Consider the following 13,976-nt stretch of genomic DNA (forward strand, 5'->3'; position numbering starts at 1 on the left):
TTATTTTTAAAAGTTCATTGTATGCAAGAGCAGTCAAGGTTAGAACACTTGGGGGAACATAAAACAGTACAATATTACAACTCTAATGTTTATCCTTTAAAGTGTTAAAACGGGAAGAAGAAAAATGAACATTTGGACAATTTACCTTATCAGTAAAAGTTATGTACTATAAGTTTCCCTTGTTCCAATCTTCTGCTAGAAAGTTTTGCAGTGTTAAGACCTCCCCCTCAAAGTTAATCTTGATACATCATCTAGTAATAGTGACATTCAAATCATGAGGGGAAAGATAGTATGGTATAGTATAACACAGTCTTATATTTAAGACCTGGCTCTGGTTCTACCACAGCGAAATCCTATGTAGGTCAGTTTTTATGTTTAAAATGGAGTGAAACAAATTATTCCTATTAAAGTTCTGCTCAGGATCTAGAATATATAATAAAGAGTACAGAACACTATATATCAGAATTACAATAATTTCTTCTTATGTACTTACCCGTAGTGTAGTAACTGTAGTAGGATCTCTATATCTTCCATCTTCCTCTTTCAAATTATACCCTTCTGGTCTTTTGTCCCTTTCACTGATTTTCCATAATTTTATTGTTTTATCTGGGGAGAAAATGAAGGAAGTGCTCAAAAAAAGAAGCTAACATTGATAGAAAAAAAGGAGTATTTTAAGGCTTATTTAGACATACCACTTCATATTTCACCCAAAATAGGATTCTGGCGGTGGACTTGGCCCAGTAGTTAGGGCGTCCGTCTACCACATGGGAGGTCCGCAGTTCAAACCCCGGGCCTCCTTGACCCGTGTGGAGCTGGCCCACGCGCAGCGCTGATGCGTGCAAGCAGTGCCGTGCCACGCAGGGGTGTCCCCGCATAGGGGAGCCCCATGTGCAAGGAGTGCTCCCCGTAAGGAGAGCCGCCCAGCACCAAAGAAAGTGCAGCTTGCCTAAGAATGGCGCCACCCACACAGAGAACTGACACAACAAGATGACCCAACAAAAAGAAACACAGATTCCCGTGCCGCTGACAACAGAAGCAGACAAAGAAGATGCAGCAAATAGACACAGAACAGACAACCAGGGTGGGGAGGAAGGGGAGAGAAATAAATAAATCTTTAAACACAACAAAACAAACAAACAAAAAAATAGGATTCCAAGAATTAAAACTCTTGTCTGACTTAACAAAAAATTAATATCATATTACCAAGGTGAATAAGAACATACACAATAAATAAGGTACTGAAATCACAAATTTTTATGTTATAGGCACTCATAAAATTCTATTTTTTTAAAAAACAAAGCCAGGTCACGCTTTAAAAATAATTTAAAGCCAGATGGAAAAAAAATTCTATATGTATGTGTGGACATATACACACGTGTATCTACACATACATATACACATATTCACATATGTTTAAGATTTAATTTTAAAGATACTAAAGAAAAAACACAATAAGTTAAAACAGCCTGTTATGTAAAAAAGCAAATGGTAAGGAATCTGGATCTCCCTTGGTTTTACTTCCTACCAAATAACAATTTAAATTATATAAAAAAATAAAGATTCATTCACTGGCTCGGATGCCTCAATCTAAACCTGTCTGGTTCCCCTTCTATTCCCTCCTCCCTAAGCCAATTATATCAGGGATTCAGAAGAAGGAAATAGGACCTGAAAAAAACTGGTTAAAAGCATGCATACATCTCCCAAAGCCTTTCAAGAAGACGAAATTTCTAGGTGTGTAAGGATATATAGCATTTAAAATAATTTGGGAGTGGTGGTGGTGATTAAGTTTAAATTTACAGATGAAACAGCAAAGAAAGATAGTACAGAGCATTCACATATACCCTTCACCCAGTTCCCTCTTAGGTTAAGATCTTATGCCACCCCATGGTACATTTGTTAAAACGAAGAAATTAACACTGTTATATTACTATTAACTAAACTATAGACTTTACTCAGATTTTACCAGGCTTTCTATTAATGTCTTTTTTCTGTTCCAGGATCCAAACCATACTCCATTTAGTCATCATATCCCCTCATCTCTTTTGACTTTAAGGATTTCTCCGATTTTCCTTGTTTTTCATGATACTGATGGCTTTAAGGAGTGCTGGTAAAATATTTTGTAGAATGTCCCTCTATTGGGTTTGTCTTGATGTCTTCTGATGATCAGACTGGGATTATGGGTTTTCAGGAAAATTACCATAGGTAAAGTACTTTGTCAGTGCATCATTTTGGGGGATAGGGGTGGGGAGGGGGCGGGTTACATGGTATCAACATGACTTGTGACTGGTGATGCTAACTTCGAACTTGATTAGGTAGTGTCTGCCAGGTTTCTTCTTGGTACAGGTACTATTTTCACCTTGGGATTCAAATCACTAAAGGGAGAATTAAGTTTTACTTCTTAACTCTGAATGGAGTGGTATCTATCCACATATTATTTGGAATTCTTCTGCAAGAAAGATGCATCCCTTATTCCCCACTTATTTACTTACTCAATCATTTATTTATGTCAGTATGGACTCAAGTATGCATGTTAAACTTTCTGTTATAGGAAGCAAACTTGGCCCAATGGATAGGGCATCTGCCTATCACATGGGGGGTTCGCAGTTCAAACCCCGGGCCTCCTCGACCCGCGTGGAGCTGGTCAACGTGCAGTGCTGATGTGCCCAAGGATTGCCGTGCCACCCAGGGGTGTAACCCGTGTATATAGGAATGTTATTTTAGAATTATTAACAGGAAGCGGGCTTGGCTCAACGGATAGAGTGCCCACCTGCCACATGGGAGGTCCATGGTTCAAACCCAGGGCCTCCTGACCCATGTAGTGAGCTGGCCCATGCGCAGTGCTGATGCGCGCAAGGACTGCCATGCCACCCAGGGGTTCCCCCCGCGTAGGGAAGCCCCACGCACAGGGAGTGCGCCCCGTAAGGAGAGCCGCCCAGTGGGAAAGAAAGTTCAGCCCGCCCAGGAATGGTGCTGCACACACGGAGAGCTGACACACAAGATGATGCAACAAAAAGAAACACAGATTCCCGTGCTGCTGACAACAACAGAAGCGGACAAAAAAGAACACACAGCAAATGGATACAGAGAGCAGACAAAGGGGGGGGTTGGGGTGGGGAAAAGGGAGAGAAATTTAAAAAAAAATCTTAATAAAAAAGGAATTATTAATATAACAAAAAGTGTTTTGGGTTTGTTTCTTTTTAAGATTTATTTTTTATTTCTCTCCTCCCCCTGCCAGTTGTCTGCTCTCTGTGTCCATTCATTTGCTGTATGTTCTTCTGTGACTGCGTCTACCCCTATCAGCTGCACTGGGAATCTGTGTCTCTTTTTGTTGTGTCATCTTGCTGTGTCAGCTCTCTGCGTGTGCAGCATCATACTTGGGCAGGCTGCACTTTCTTTCACGCTGGGCGGCTCTCCTTATGGGACGTACTCCTTGCGTGTGGGGCTCCCCTACACAGGGGACACCCCTGTGTGGCGCGGCACTCCTTGCACGCATAAGCACTGCACATGGGCCAGCTCCACACGGGTCAAGGAGGCCCGGGATTTGAACCGCGGACCTCCCATGTGGTAGACGGACGCCCTAACCACAGGGCCAAGTCTGCTGCCCCATTAATCTTTATACATAAAAATTTATTGCTTAAAGTGACCTTGAATCTCATTAAGCCAGCAAGATGATGTAACAACAAAAAGAGATGCGGTTTCCCAGTGCAACCTGACAAGAATGCAAGGGACACAGAAGAACATACAGCGAATGCACACAGAGAACAGACAATGGGGCGGATGGAAGGGGAGAGAAATAAATAAAAAAGAAATCTTAAAAACAAAAAAACCAACCAATTAATGGATCAATTTTCCGTTTTACTCATATATATAAGAGCCTTTATGTTAATTTGCTTTTTTTCTTTGCACTATAAAGAAATCAAGGAGAATTCAGAGAAAGGCAAAGTAAGATTAAAGAGCAAGAAAATAAAATCACTTGAAGCAACACAATGAACTAAAACTATAAAGAAAGTGACTATGGAGTCTGGGAATCAAAACAATTTATGATCACACAAAAGCTAATGTAAAGATTAAAGTAAGATTAATTTTGGATAGTCAAAGCTATCATAGAAAGTTTGATTCTATTTTAATACTACCATCCTCCCACAGTAATTATCCTTTTATGAGTATGAAGATTCATCACATGGGGTTGGGGAGCATTACCCTTGCTAAATCTCACGGAGAAAACTACACAAGATAACAAAGCTATTATTCAGATTTAACAGATACTGACTTTTTTTTTAACCGTAATTGTTTTCTCTCTTTTTCAAAAGTAAAAAAATTTCAGATTTAGTTCAACTTCTACTCCTCCCATTCTTTTTCCTATCCCACCATTCCTAGGCACAATAAATAACATGAAGATGGTTAAGACTCCCATTCTTGTTTTAGCCTTCACACACTGTACTCCAGCTTTAATTAACATGATCATTATTTTTAACACAAAAAACACTGTAGCTCCCCAAATTGATATAGTTTATTTAGTGTCCATTAGCAATTAACAAAAACAACAAAGACAAAAAATGACAATGCACTGTAGTGCCTGTAAAATAATTTGTATTACTAATCAATGATTTTTCAAATGTATGTAGTGAATATATTTAGGAGACACTGTTGATTTTGCTTACAGATTAATAAAATACATAGATTCATATCCCTGTTAATCACTGGAGTTCAGAGTGGTCTCTTCCTTCACTTAGCTTTTGACATGTTTAGTGTCTAGAATGGCAGATTTGGTGCTTATACATTGCCTTGATATTTCAAACTACAGGAGTACATGGAAGCCCACATGGAAGACACAAGAATGTATGGATATTTATGATTTAATATGCAAATGAATTAAAATGGGATTTGCTTCCAAATAATCCTGGGGAGAATGAGAAGTAAAGAACAAACAGGACTGGTCATGAATTTACAATTGCTAAAGTTGGGTGATGGGTATGTGGGACTTCAGTGTATGCTTTAATAATTTCCCTTTATAAAAACTGTTTTTAACTATCAGGAACAAATATACCAGTACGTAAAATACATAACAAAACATATTTCCTTGAGACAATTTACCTTCCAAGAGTAGAAATTTATACAAATGATATAATTATGTACTGTTTAATGTCAAAGAGAAAAGCAGTACCTATGAAGTGCTACTTGAGTTTACCATATAAATTAAAACTGAACCAAGATTGGGGGCCAACAAATGGCATCAGGAAACATTTGCATAGTTATTTCTATTTACTTGTCTTAATAAAGGAGAAGAGAAGGGAATGCAGTTTATGTGAAAAGAGAGAGGGCAGAGGGTACAAATTTCAATAGGTTGGTTGGGGAGAGCACTGATGATCAGAGAAAATGGGCAAACATGGTATCAGCTTCATTTGTGGCATTATTTTGTGAACTACATTTTGAAGAACTCGAAACAGTGACTGGTAAGTCATAAACTGTATGATGGAGTACTCAATATTTTCCACCATGTTACCACAGAAGTCACCTGAAGTTACATTCTTCAAAGACAAAGAACGGTAAAGTCAAGGTGCTAGAATTGTATTGTACTGGGAAGTGGATTTGGCCCAACAGATAGCACGTCTGCCTACCACATGGGAGGTCCAAGGTTCAAACCCCAGGCCTCCTTGACCCGTGTTGATGTGCTGGCCCACGTGCAGTGCTGACACGTGCAAGGAGTGCCGTGTCACCCAGGGGTGTCCCCCGTGTAGGGGAGCCCCACGCACAAGGAGTGCGCCCCGTAAGGAGAGTTGCCCAGCGTGAAAAAAGTGTAGCCTGCCCAGGAATGGCACTGCACACATGGAGAGCTGACGCAGCAAGAAATTGCAACAAAAAAGAGAGACAGATTCCCAGTGCTGCTGACAAGAATATAAGTGGTCACAGAAGAATACACAGCTAATGGACAGAGAAAGGAGACAACTGGGGGGGAGGGAAGAGAAATAAATAAAAAATAAATCTTAAAAAAAAATTATATTGTACTAATAGTAAGGAGATGAGAAAATCTGAGTAGTTTATCCTAACCCTTGTGCCAGCCTCAAAAAAGTTTTAATCTAAATTTTTAGACTGTGGTTTTATAGATTATAGACTGTAGTTACCCAGAACCTGGAAGCACCCCTCAATCATTCTAATGACCCTCTTGAGACTCAAGTCCCCAACGGTAAATCAAGTTACACTTAATAAGAAAATTTTTTTCTTAGAAAACTGAAAGAAATCACCCAACTCTTAACTTGTCCCAAAACAACTTTAAATTCTGGCAGACACATATAATTCTAATCCTCATTTAACAACTTTTTCTGTACTGGAAAAACAATAGGAAAAGGATCTTCTTCCAGTCATGGTGCTTCCTGGGGTAGGAAGGCAAGATGCCAATTCTAGTTTGTGCCTTTATTAGAAAGGGGTTAACCAAGAGTCCTCTCCAAGAAAAAAATCCTTGAATGGAAACCATACTTTCACAGAGTATTTTATAATTAGTTTCAAACACCTTTTTGTAGTCTAGGTACCCGTAAAAAGAAGAAAGGAAATTAACATTTACTGAGCACACATTATGCATTATCACATTTAATGCAACAATAATAGAACACAGATATTACCACCTTCAGTTTATAGATAAGGAAAGCTTAAGTCAGTGGTAGTAAACTGCTCAAAGTTACTAAGCTGAGAAATGGGAAAAACAGGATCTGTTCTAAATCCAAAGGTAAAATCCATCTATTTTTTTCATACATACTTTGTTTACTAAAAGAAGTGCTAGCACCTGAGAATCTCTTTCATATAATTTAAAAACTGAAAGAGAATTATAAAAAAATGCCAGCAAAAGGAAGTTTATATTATGTATCGAGAAGAAATATTACCAAATATTTATTCAGAGATCTACTAATAACTTTATTTCTCTATGAAAGGGGAGTGTATCTTTTACACATAATAAATATGAAAATTTATAACAAAAAAGTTACTTACCATTGGTAGACAATAAAAACTGAGCAGCATTTTTCTGGGGCAACCACCTAATTTTGTTGATCTTTTCTTCTATTTCTAAACTTTTCAAGTAGTCAAACTCTGGTTCATGGCTCTGGAAGGTGCTGTAAACATTATATTCTCCTCTGCTATGAGACTGGATTTTGTTCTAAAGTAGAAAAAAAATATTTGGACAACCGTTGAGAAATATTTGCAAATTTATCAAATGTAAACAATTTTAAATGGTGTTACAAATCCTGATTAATCTATTAGCTGCATCTTATATACAATTATATTCTGTTTATTACAAAAATATTTAAAGGCCTTCAAAGGAATAAAGAAAGCTTAAAAAAAGATGGGAAAAAAAAAAGAAAAGCTAAATAAAGCCTAATAATTCAAACCCAATTCAAAAGGAAAATACCAACATTAAACATGGATCATTTTCATTACCTGGATCTAATTTACCATTAATTATATATTATATAATTATAAACAATACAGAAACATACTGATAAAAATCTGTATCTGTAGTAAAGGAGTTTATCTAAAAAGTAAAGATCAGATAAGAAAAGCTTGCTCAAAAAAGACTGGCAGAGGCACACCTTGCTTCCTGTCTACTTTAGGGTCAATTCTCAATCTATTATTTAATATGATTTATTTTCCTTCCTAATTGGTCCTACCACTTCTTGAAAACCCTGAGAAGAACTCTGGTCACTGCAAGGATCCCATTTAATGCCTGAATCCCACTCCAAGACCATATCTTTGGGATAAGAATTTTGAAATACCCCACCTGTAAACCATTGTTACAGAGTGCTGTCACTAGTTACGTCCATATTCAGAATTACCCAGCACTTTCCACTATGTCACCACCACCACTGTTTATCCTTAAATTAGCCTTCTTATACTATGAGGCTAAGCATGTGCTGAAGATTTATTTCAGTTAATATCAGTGTGAGAGAATACAGTTTAAACTACTAAAGAAACTACTGGTGAACTTCCTCAGTATCATTAATACGTCACTAAAAATGAGTTGTAACCATGTTTGCAATTTCAAAACCTTTCTATCAAAAACAGTGAAACAGCTAAAAATGAGAGATATTATTGGATAGTATGAATAGGTCAACTATTTAAGTAAATTATCAAATGAAAAGTTTCTTTAAGACTGTCTAATAACAGGAATAACCATTAGCTATTAGTATTCGCCATATAAAAAGGCCTTAGTGAATCACCATCTGGAAAGTGTATGTTTTGATTTTTGTTCCTCAGAAGCTTGGTTATCCAGGTTGATCATTCATTAGTATAGTTAAATTTGGGATCTCTGAAAGCAGTGTCAATTGCTTAACAGTGCCAGTGTTAAGAATACAGGGCATCCCACAGAACTTAATCTGTTCTGGGGATGGGGGGCAGGGGGGAATAAAAATCAAACCCATAACCTTGGTCTTATTACCATACTCATCTTAAATGAGATAATCTAATCCATTAAATAGTATCACACTGATAAAATTCCACACATATCCCAACTCACAAAGTTTATCATTACGCTCTCCAAGATAAAATAAGATTCACTAAAAAGCAATTAAATTTTTAAAATGAATGTTCTGTTTAAACTTTGGTTTTTCATTCAATAATGTAACAAGAGACTATGGTACTACAATAATGTAACAAGAGACTATGGTACTACGTAAACCATGTCCTAGAGGAAAAGAGAGATTTAATTATATAGAAAGCCTTTTCAAGTAACTTGGGTATATAAAACTTTACTCAAAAGTAGAAACTGCTTAAGATCTGCACAATTCAGGCAAGTAATATAAAAAGCCAAGGCACATTACACACCTTCTACACAGAAGTGGGCCTGTGTGAGTCACAATGTATTTCATAAAAGTAAAGAAAAACACCAATACAAACCTGTGAAAACATTCTGTTTAGAAAAAGAACATCATCCTGAAGACCCAAGAACAACAATATGGGGTCTAAACACAATCTGAAATGCCCCTAAATTTGCAGTAAAAGAATTTTTAAAGACAAATCTACAAGCAGACATGACAGCAGCAGTAATAGAAGATGCTGTAAGACAGACACATGAATGGTAAATGACTTATCACACTGGACAGATGAACCCTAGTCAGCAGTGGGGATTTTCCAAAAACTGGGGGTTGGGATGTATGTGAAGGGGGCAGGTGCAGTGTTGACAGTATTATGATCATAACGGTACTGTTCTCCAATAAGGAACCAAAATCTCATGTGCTCAAACTAATGCCACTCAAAACAAGAGTCATCAAAGTTAAAGTTACTTTGTTTTAAAAATTCTCATAGAATAACAGAATTGTGACACTTTGTTGAGTGCTTCATATTTGGGTTTTCCTGCACTGCCTTTGTACCTCCCTCTCGTTTTCCTTAGCTCACCTTTAAGATCACGAAGAGAATTTATTTCACCACAGATTCTACTTGTGTGAAATATTACAATAGAAAATAAATTTTGTGCTGCTTAACTTAATAGTGCACAACATGTAAAGGGGCAATCAAAAAAAATTTTTTTTCTAAATGAACAACAACAATGAGAAGAATAAAAGATGGTTATTGTGTGGTAAAGGGAGGCTGGAGTTAACCTACTGGATGGCTTACTGTACTGAAATTAGACGGAATGGTTTAGAAGCATATGTAGTAACACAGAAGGATCTTGAAAATGTAGCTTTTAGTGGAAAAATGACATGAGACATAGCAGTGCTTACATAGGACCCAGAAACAGGCCTTTAGGACAAAGGTGGCTTCGATGAGAAAGGATGGTCTTTTTACCAAATGGTGTTAGGTCAAATTGGCTAGTCATATGAAATAAAAGGAACAAAGACACCAACCTCAAACCATACATGTAAAGTGAGTCGAGGTGAATCAGAAATAAAATGTGAAAATGTACAATAATTAGGTTCTAGGACAACATTGTCCAACAGAACTTTATGCAATACCAGAAAGGCCTTATCTGTGCTGTCCGATATGATAGTCACTAGCCACATGTGGTTATTTAGTATCTGAAATGTGGCTACTGCAATAAGGAAGATTTTTAAAAATTTGTTTTAATTAAATTTGAATAATTATATGTAACTAGTGACTATGATACTGGACAGCAGAGTTTCTAAAAGATAACATGGAATATTCTACTAGACCTTGGGGTTAAGAAATATTTCTAACACTGGACAGAAAAAGCAGTAACCCTACAGAAAACACTGATAAATAGGACTGCATTAATATTAACTTCTGTTTATTAAAAAAAAAAAGCCGTTCAAAAAATGAAAAGGCAAGTCAAAGAAAGGAAGATACTTCCAGTGAATATAACCAAAGGGGTTCATAATATTCACAGAGTACTAAAAAAAAAAAAGCCTGCAAACCAGTAACAAAAATGAGTCAACCCAGTAGAAAAATGTTAAGGAAATGTGAAAAAGTACTTCCCAAAAGATAATATCCAAATGGCCAATAAACACATACAAAGATACAGTCTCAATGTTAATTAAGAAAATATAAACCAGAACCATCATAAGATACACTCATAAACACGAAAATATTTTTAAAAGACTGATAATACAAAGCATTGGGAAAGATGTGGAACAGTTAAAATTTTTATATAGTGCTCATGAGAATGTGAATAGGCGGAACCACTTTTTCTATGATCCTACTAAAATTTAATGCACACTAAATAACACAATAAGGGAAACGGACTTGGCCCAATGGTTAGGGCGTCCGTCTACCACATGGGAGGTCCACAGTTCAAACCCCCGGCCTCCCTGACCCGTGTGGAGCTGGTCCATGCGCAGTGTTGATGCGTGCAAGGAATGCCCTGCCACACAGGGGTGTCCCCCGCGTAGGGGAGCCCCACGCGCAAGGAGCGCGCCCGTAAGAAGAGCTGCCCAGCACGAAAGAAAGTGCAGCCTGCCCAGGAATGGCACTGCCCACACTTTCCGTGCTGCTGACGACAACAGAAGCGGACAAAGAAACAAGACACAGCAAATAGACACAGAGAACAGACAACTGGGGGGGGGGGGGGGGGGGGGGGATTAAATAAATAAATAAGTCTTCAAAAAAATAAATAACACAATAAGTCCACACAACTATGACAACTATGTGCAAAAAAGCCCACAGTCAACAATGTTAATAGCATTTTTCTTACTAGGCCCAAATTATAAACAAACACAATGTCTTCCATCTATAACATAATTGGTAAATTGTAGTAAAGTAATACAGTAACATCACATAGCAATGCAAAAAAGAAAATTACATCTGTACAAATATAATACTGGGCAAAAGAGCCAGGCACAAAAGAATATTTGCTGTATGATTCTATGTAGAAAAAATTTTAAAGACTAATTGGCCAAACTAAGAGTGTTAGAAGACAGGACAGTAAGGGGTGGAAGGAGAAATTAGTGATTGGACTGAGAACAGTTTATGGAAGGGTGAGAAACTGTATTTCTTGTAATAATCCACTAATTTGGTACACTTTTCTGTGTAACTTTCAACAGAAAGTTTTAAAAAATACAGCAGACAAAATCAATATAGTTTACGAGAACATATTTAAATGGTTACCTATGTAAGAAGGAGAACGGGAGTAAAATTATGTGAATAAAAGAGTATGCATGATTACTTGCAGGCCTGTGTGAATATATTTATTTTAAAAAGGGAGTAGTTTTCTCATGACCTATAGTGGTAATACATCAAGAAAGCAAGTATGGGGAAGCAGATTTGGCTCAAGTGATAGAGCATCAGCCTCACCACATAGGAGGTCCAGAGTTCAAACCCAGGGCCTCTGAGCTGGCCTATGCGCAATGCTGATGTGTGCAAGGAGTGCTGTGCCATGCACGGGTGTCCCCCGCTTATGGGAGCCCCATGCACAAGGTGTGTGCCCCTCAAGGAGAGTCATCCCACATGAAAAAAGCACAGCCTGCCCAGGAGTGGCGCCACACACATGGAGAGCTGATTCAGCAAGATGACACAACAAAAAGAGACACAGATTTCCGTTGCCGCTGACAAGAATGAAGGCAGACCGGGGGGTGGTGGTGGGGGGGGGTGGTGGGTGGCAAATAAAAAAGTAAATCTAAAAAAAAGAAAGCATGTATGCCTTTGAGGTACAAACAAACCAAAACAAAATATAAAAGAGGGAATAGTTAAATGTTTAAAAATATATATAAAAGTAGCAAAAGAAATAGTGAGTTATGTAATTTTGAAAACTTCTTCTAAGTGTAAAAATGAAAGCAGAGATTTTAGACAAAGATTGATCTGACTTAGATAAGAAGTAAAATACACTGAAGGTCAAAAAAGGTGTACCAGGGGGAAACGGGCTTGGCCCAGTGGTTAGGGCGTCCGTCTACCACATGGGAGGTCCGCGGTTCAAACCCCGGGCCTCCTTGACCTGTGTGGAGCTGGCCCATACACAGTGCTGATGAGCGCAAGGAGAGCCATGCCATACAGGGGTGTCCCCCGCGTAGGGGAGCCCCACGCACAAGGAGTGCGCCCCGTAAGGAGAGCTGCCCTGCGCGAAAGAAAGTGCAGCCTGCCCAGGAATGGCCCGCCCACACTTCCCGTGCCGCTGACGACCACAGAAGCGGACAAAGAAACAAGACGCAGCAAAATAGACACAGAGAACAGACAACTGGAGGGGAGGGAATTAAATGAATAAATAAATCTTAAAAAAAAAGGTGTACCAGGGAAGAAATTATATCTTAAGCCAACAATTAATATCTTTTATCATTAGGAACAATATGAATATTCTCCCTTGAAAGATGAGAAACATTATGAATAGGTAACTCACATGAAAAATAACCAGTAAATATATCAGTATTTGTTCATCTTCATTAGTAATCAACTAAGCAATAATGTCTCTTCCTTAAACAGAATTTTAAAAAAATATTATAAGGCTCACTGTTCTGTATGATGGAAATTAGGCAGTCATCTATATGGGTAGAAATAAAAATCAGTATAGCTCTTCTGGTGGGCAATTTGTCAATAATTATTGACAAATAACTGTAATTACTCAACAATTACACTTCAAAGTCTATCCAAATGAAAAGAACATGTGTGCAAAGATGTACAGACAATTTGATGTGTAAACAATTTAAATGACCATTGGGTCAAATAAATTATGAATTTACTACAGCCCAATTAAATTCACATGGCAGTTCAACGTTTCTCAACCCTTTTAACCAATATGCAATACTTCCTTCTACTATTTTCTGCATATCCCACAAGCTGTAAGTTTATTAAACTCAAGCTATAAAAACAGCCAGAATGGGTACGTTTTTCCAAACTATACATGCATTCCTTTTCACCCAATAGTTCAATAGTTTCTTCAGTTTCCAGATTGAAAGACTATGAAAAATACTTTTAACCAGAGAAAACATAGTATATAAAACTGAAAGTTACCCAAAAAAGCACACAACTCTTATTGTTTAAAAAAAAAAAAAAAAAAGCTGAAGACACAGAATTAATGGTCTTTATTTGCAATATGGGATGTTTTTGGATTTTTATGTTACTCTTTGTAGAAATGACATACATGTTTCCGATTTTCTACAACAGACATTATGAATAATCAAATTGAAAGGTTAAAGAAAACTTGTGAAAGAATTTCACAGCTACTTCTAAATATAAATAATAGCACTGTACTTTTTCACACAACTTTCTTTTTCCTTAACCTCTGTGAAAATACTCTTATATATTTGTTACAGGCAATCATTTGGTTTGTATTAGTAAGTATAAAGGTATTTAAATGAGAGTTTTAGAGTCTCGTGAAATAGCTTTTCAGGGACATTAGCAGAAAAATGGTACAAAACAAAATCAATTCGCAGCAATGACAATTACTATCATTGCGTTCCGCAACCAAGGGGAAATATCTAGAAATAAGCAAAATACAAGTCAAACAATGCAAACAATAAAAGGAAATTTCAAACTTCCTTAAATATTATAAAATCTAAAACTATTCATATGATATTTATTACCAAGATTATCAAACTAGCCAGAAT

General features: G+C 37.2%; 1 protein-coding gene across 4 annotated transcripts in view; it reads right to left on the reverse strand.

Annotated features, from left to right (window-relative positions):
• The window catches only part of PPP2R2A (protein phosphatase 2 regulatory subunit Balpha), a 111,156-nt gene that overhangs the window by 11,905 nt on the left and 85,275 nt on the right, over nt 1-13,976 (reverse strand). For all 4 annotated transcript variants that reach the window (XM_058287831.2, XM_058287832.1, XM_058287833.2 and 1 more), the window contains 2 exons: nt 6,982-7,147; nt 494-606 (listed from right to left, as the gene is read on the reverse strand). In XM_058287831.2, the coding sequence (XP_058143814.1) occupies nt 494-606; nt 6,982-7,147 (279 nt within the window). The remainder of the gene's footprint in view (nt 1-493; nt 607-6,981; nt 7,148-13,976) is intronic.

This window comes from Dasypus novemcinctus, chromosome 25, assembly GCF_030445035.2.
Source record: "Dasypus novemcinctus isolate mDasNov1 chromosome 25, mDasNov1.1.hap2, whole genome shotgun sequence".
NCBI lineage: Eukaryota > Metazoa > Chordata > Mammalia > Cingulata > Dasypodidae > Dasypus > Dasypus novemcinctus.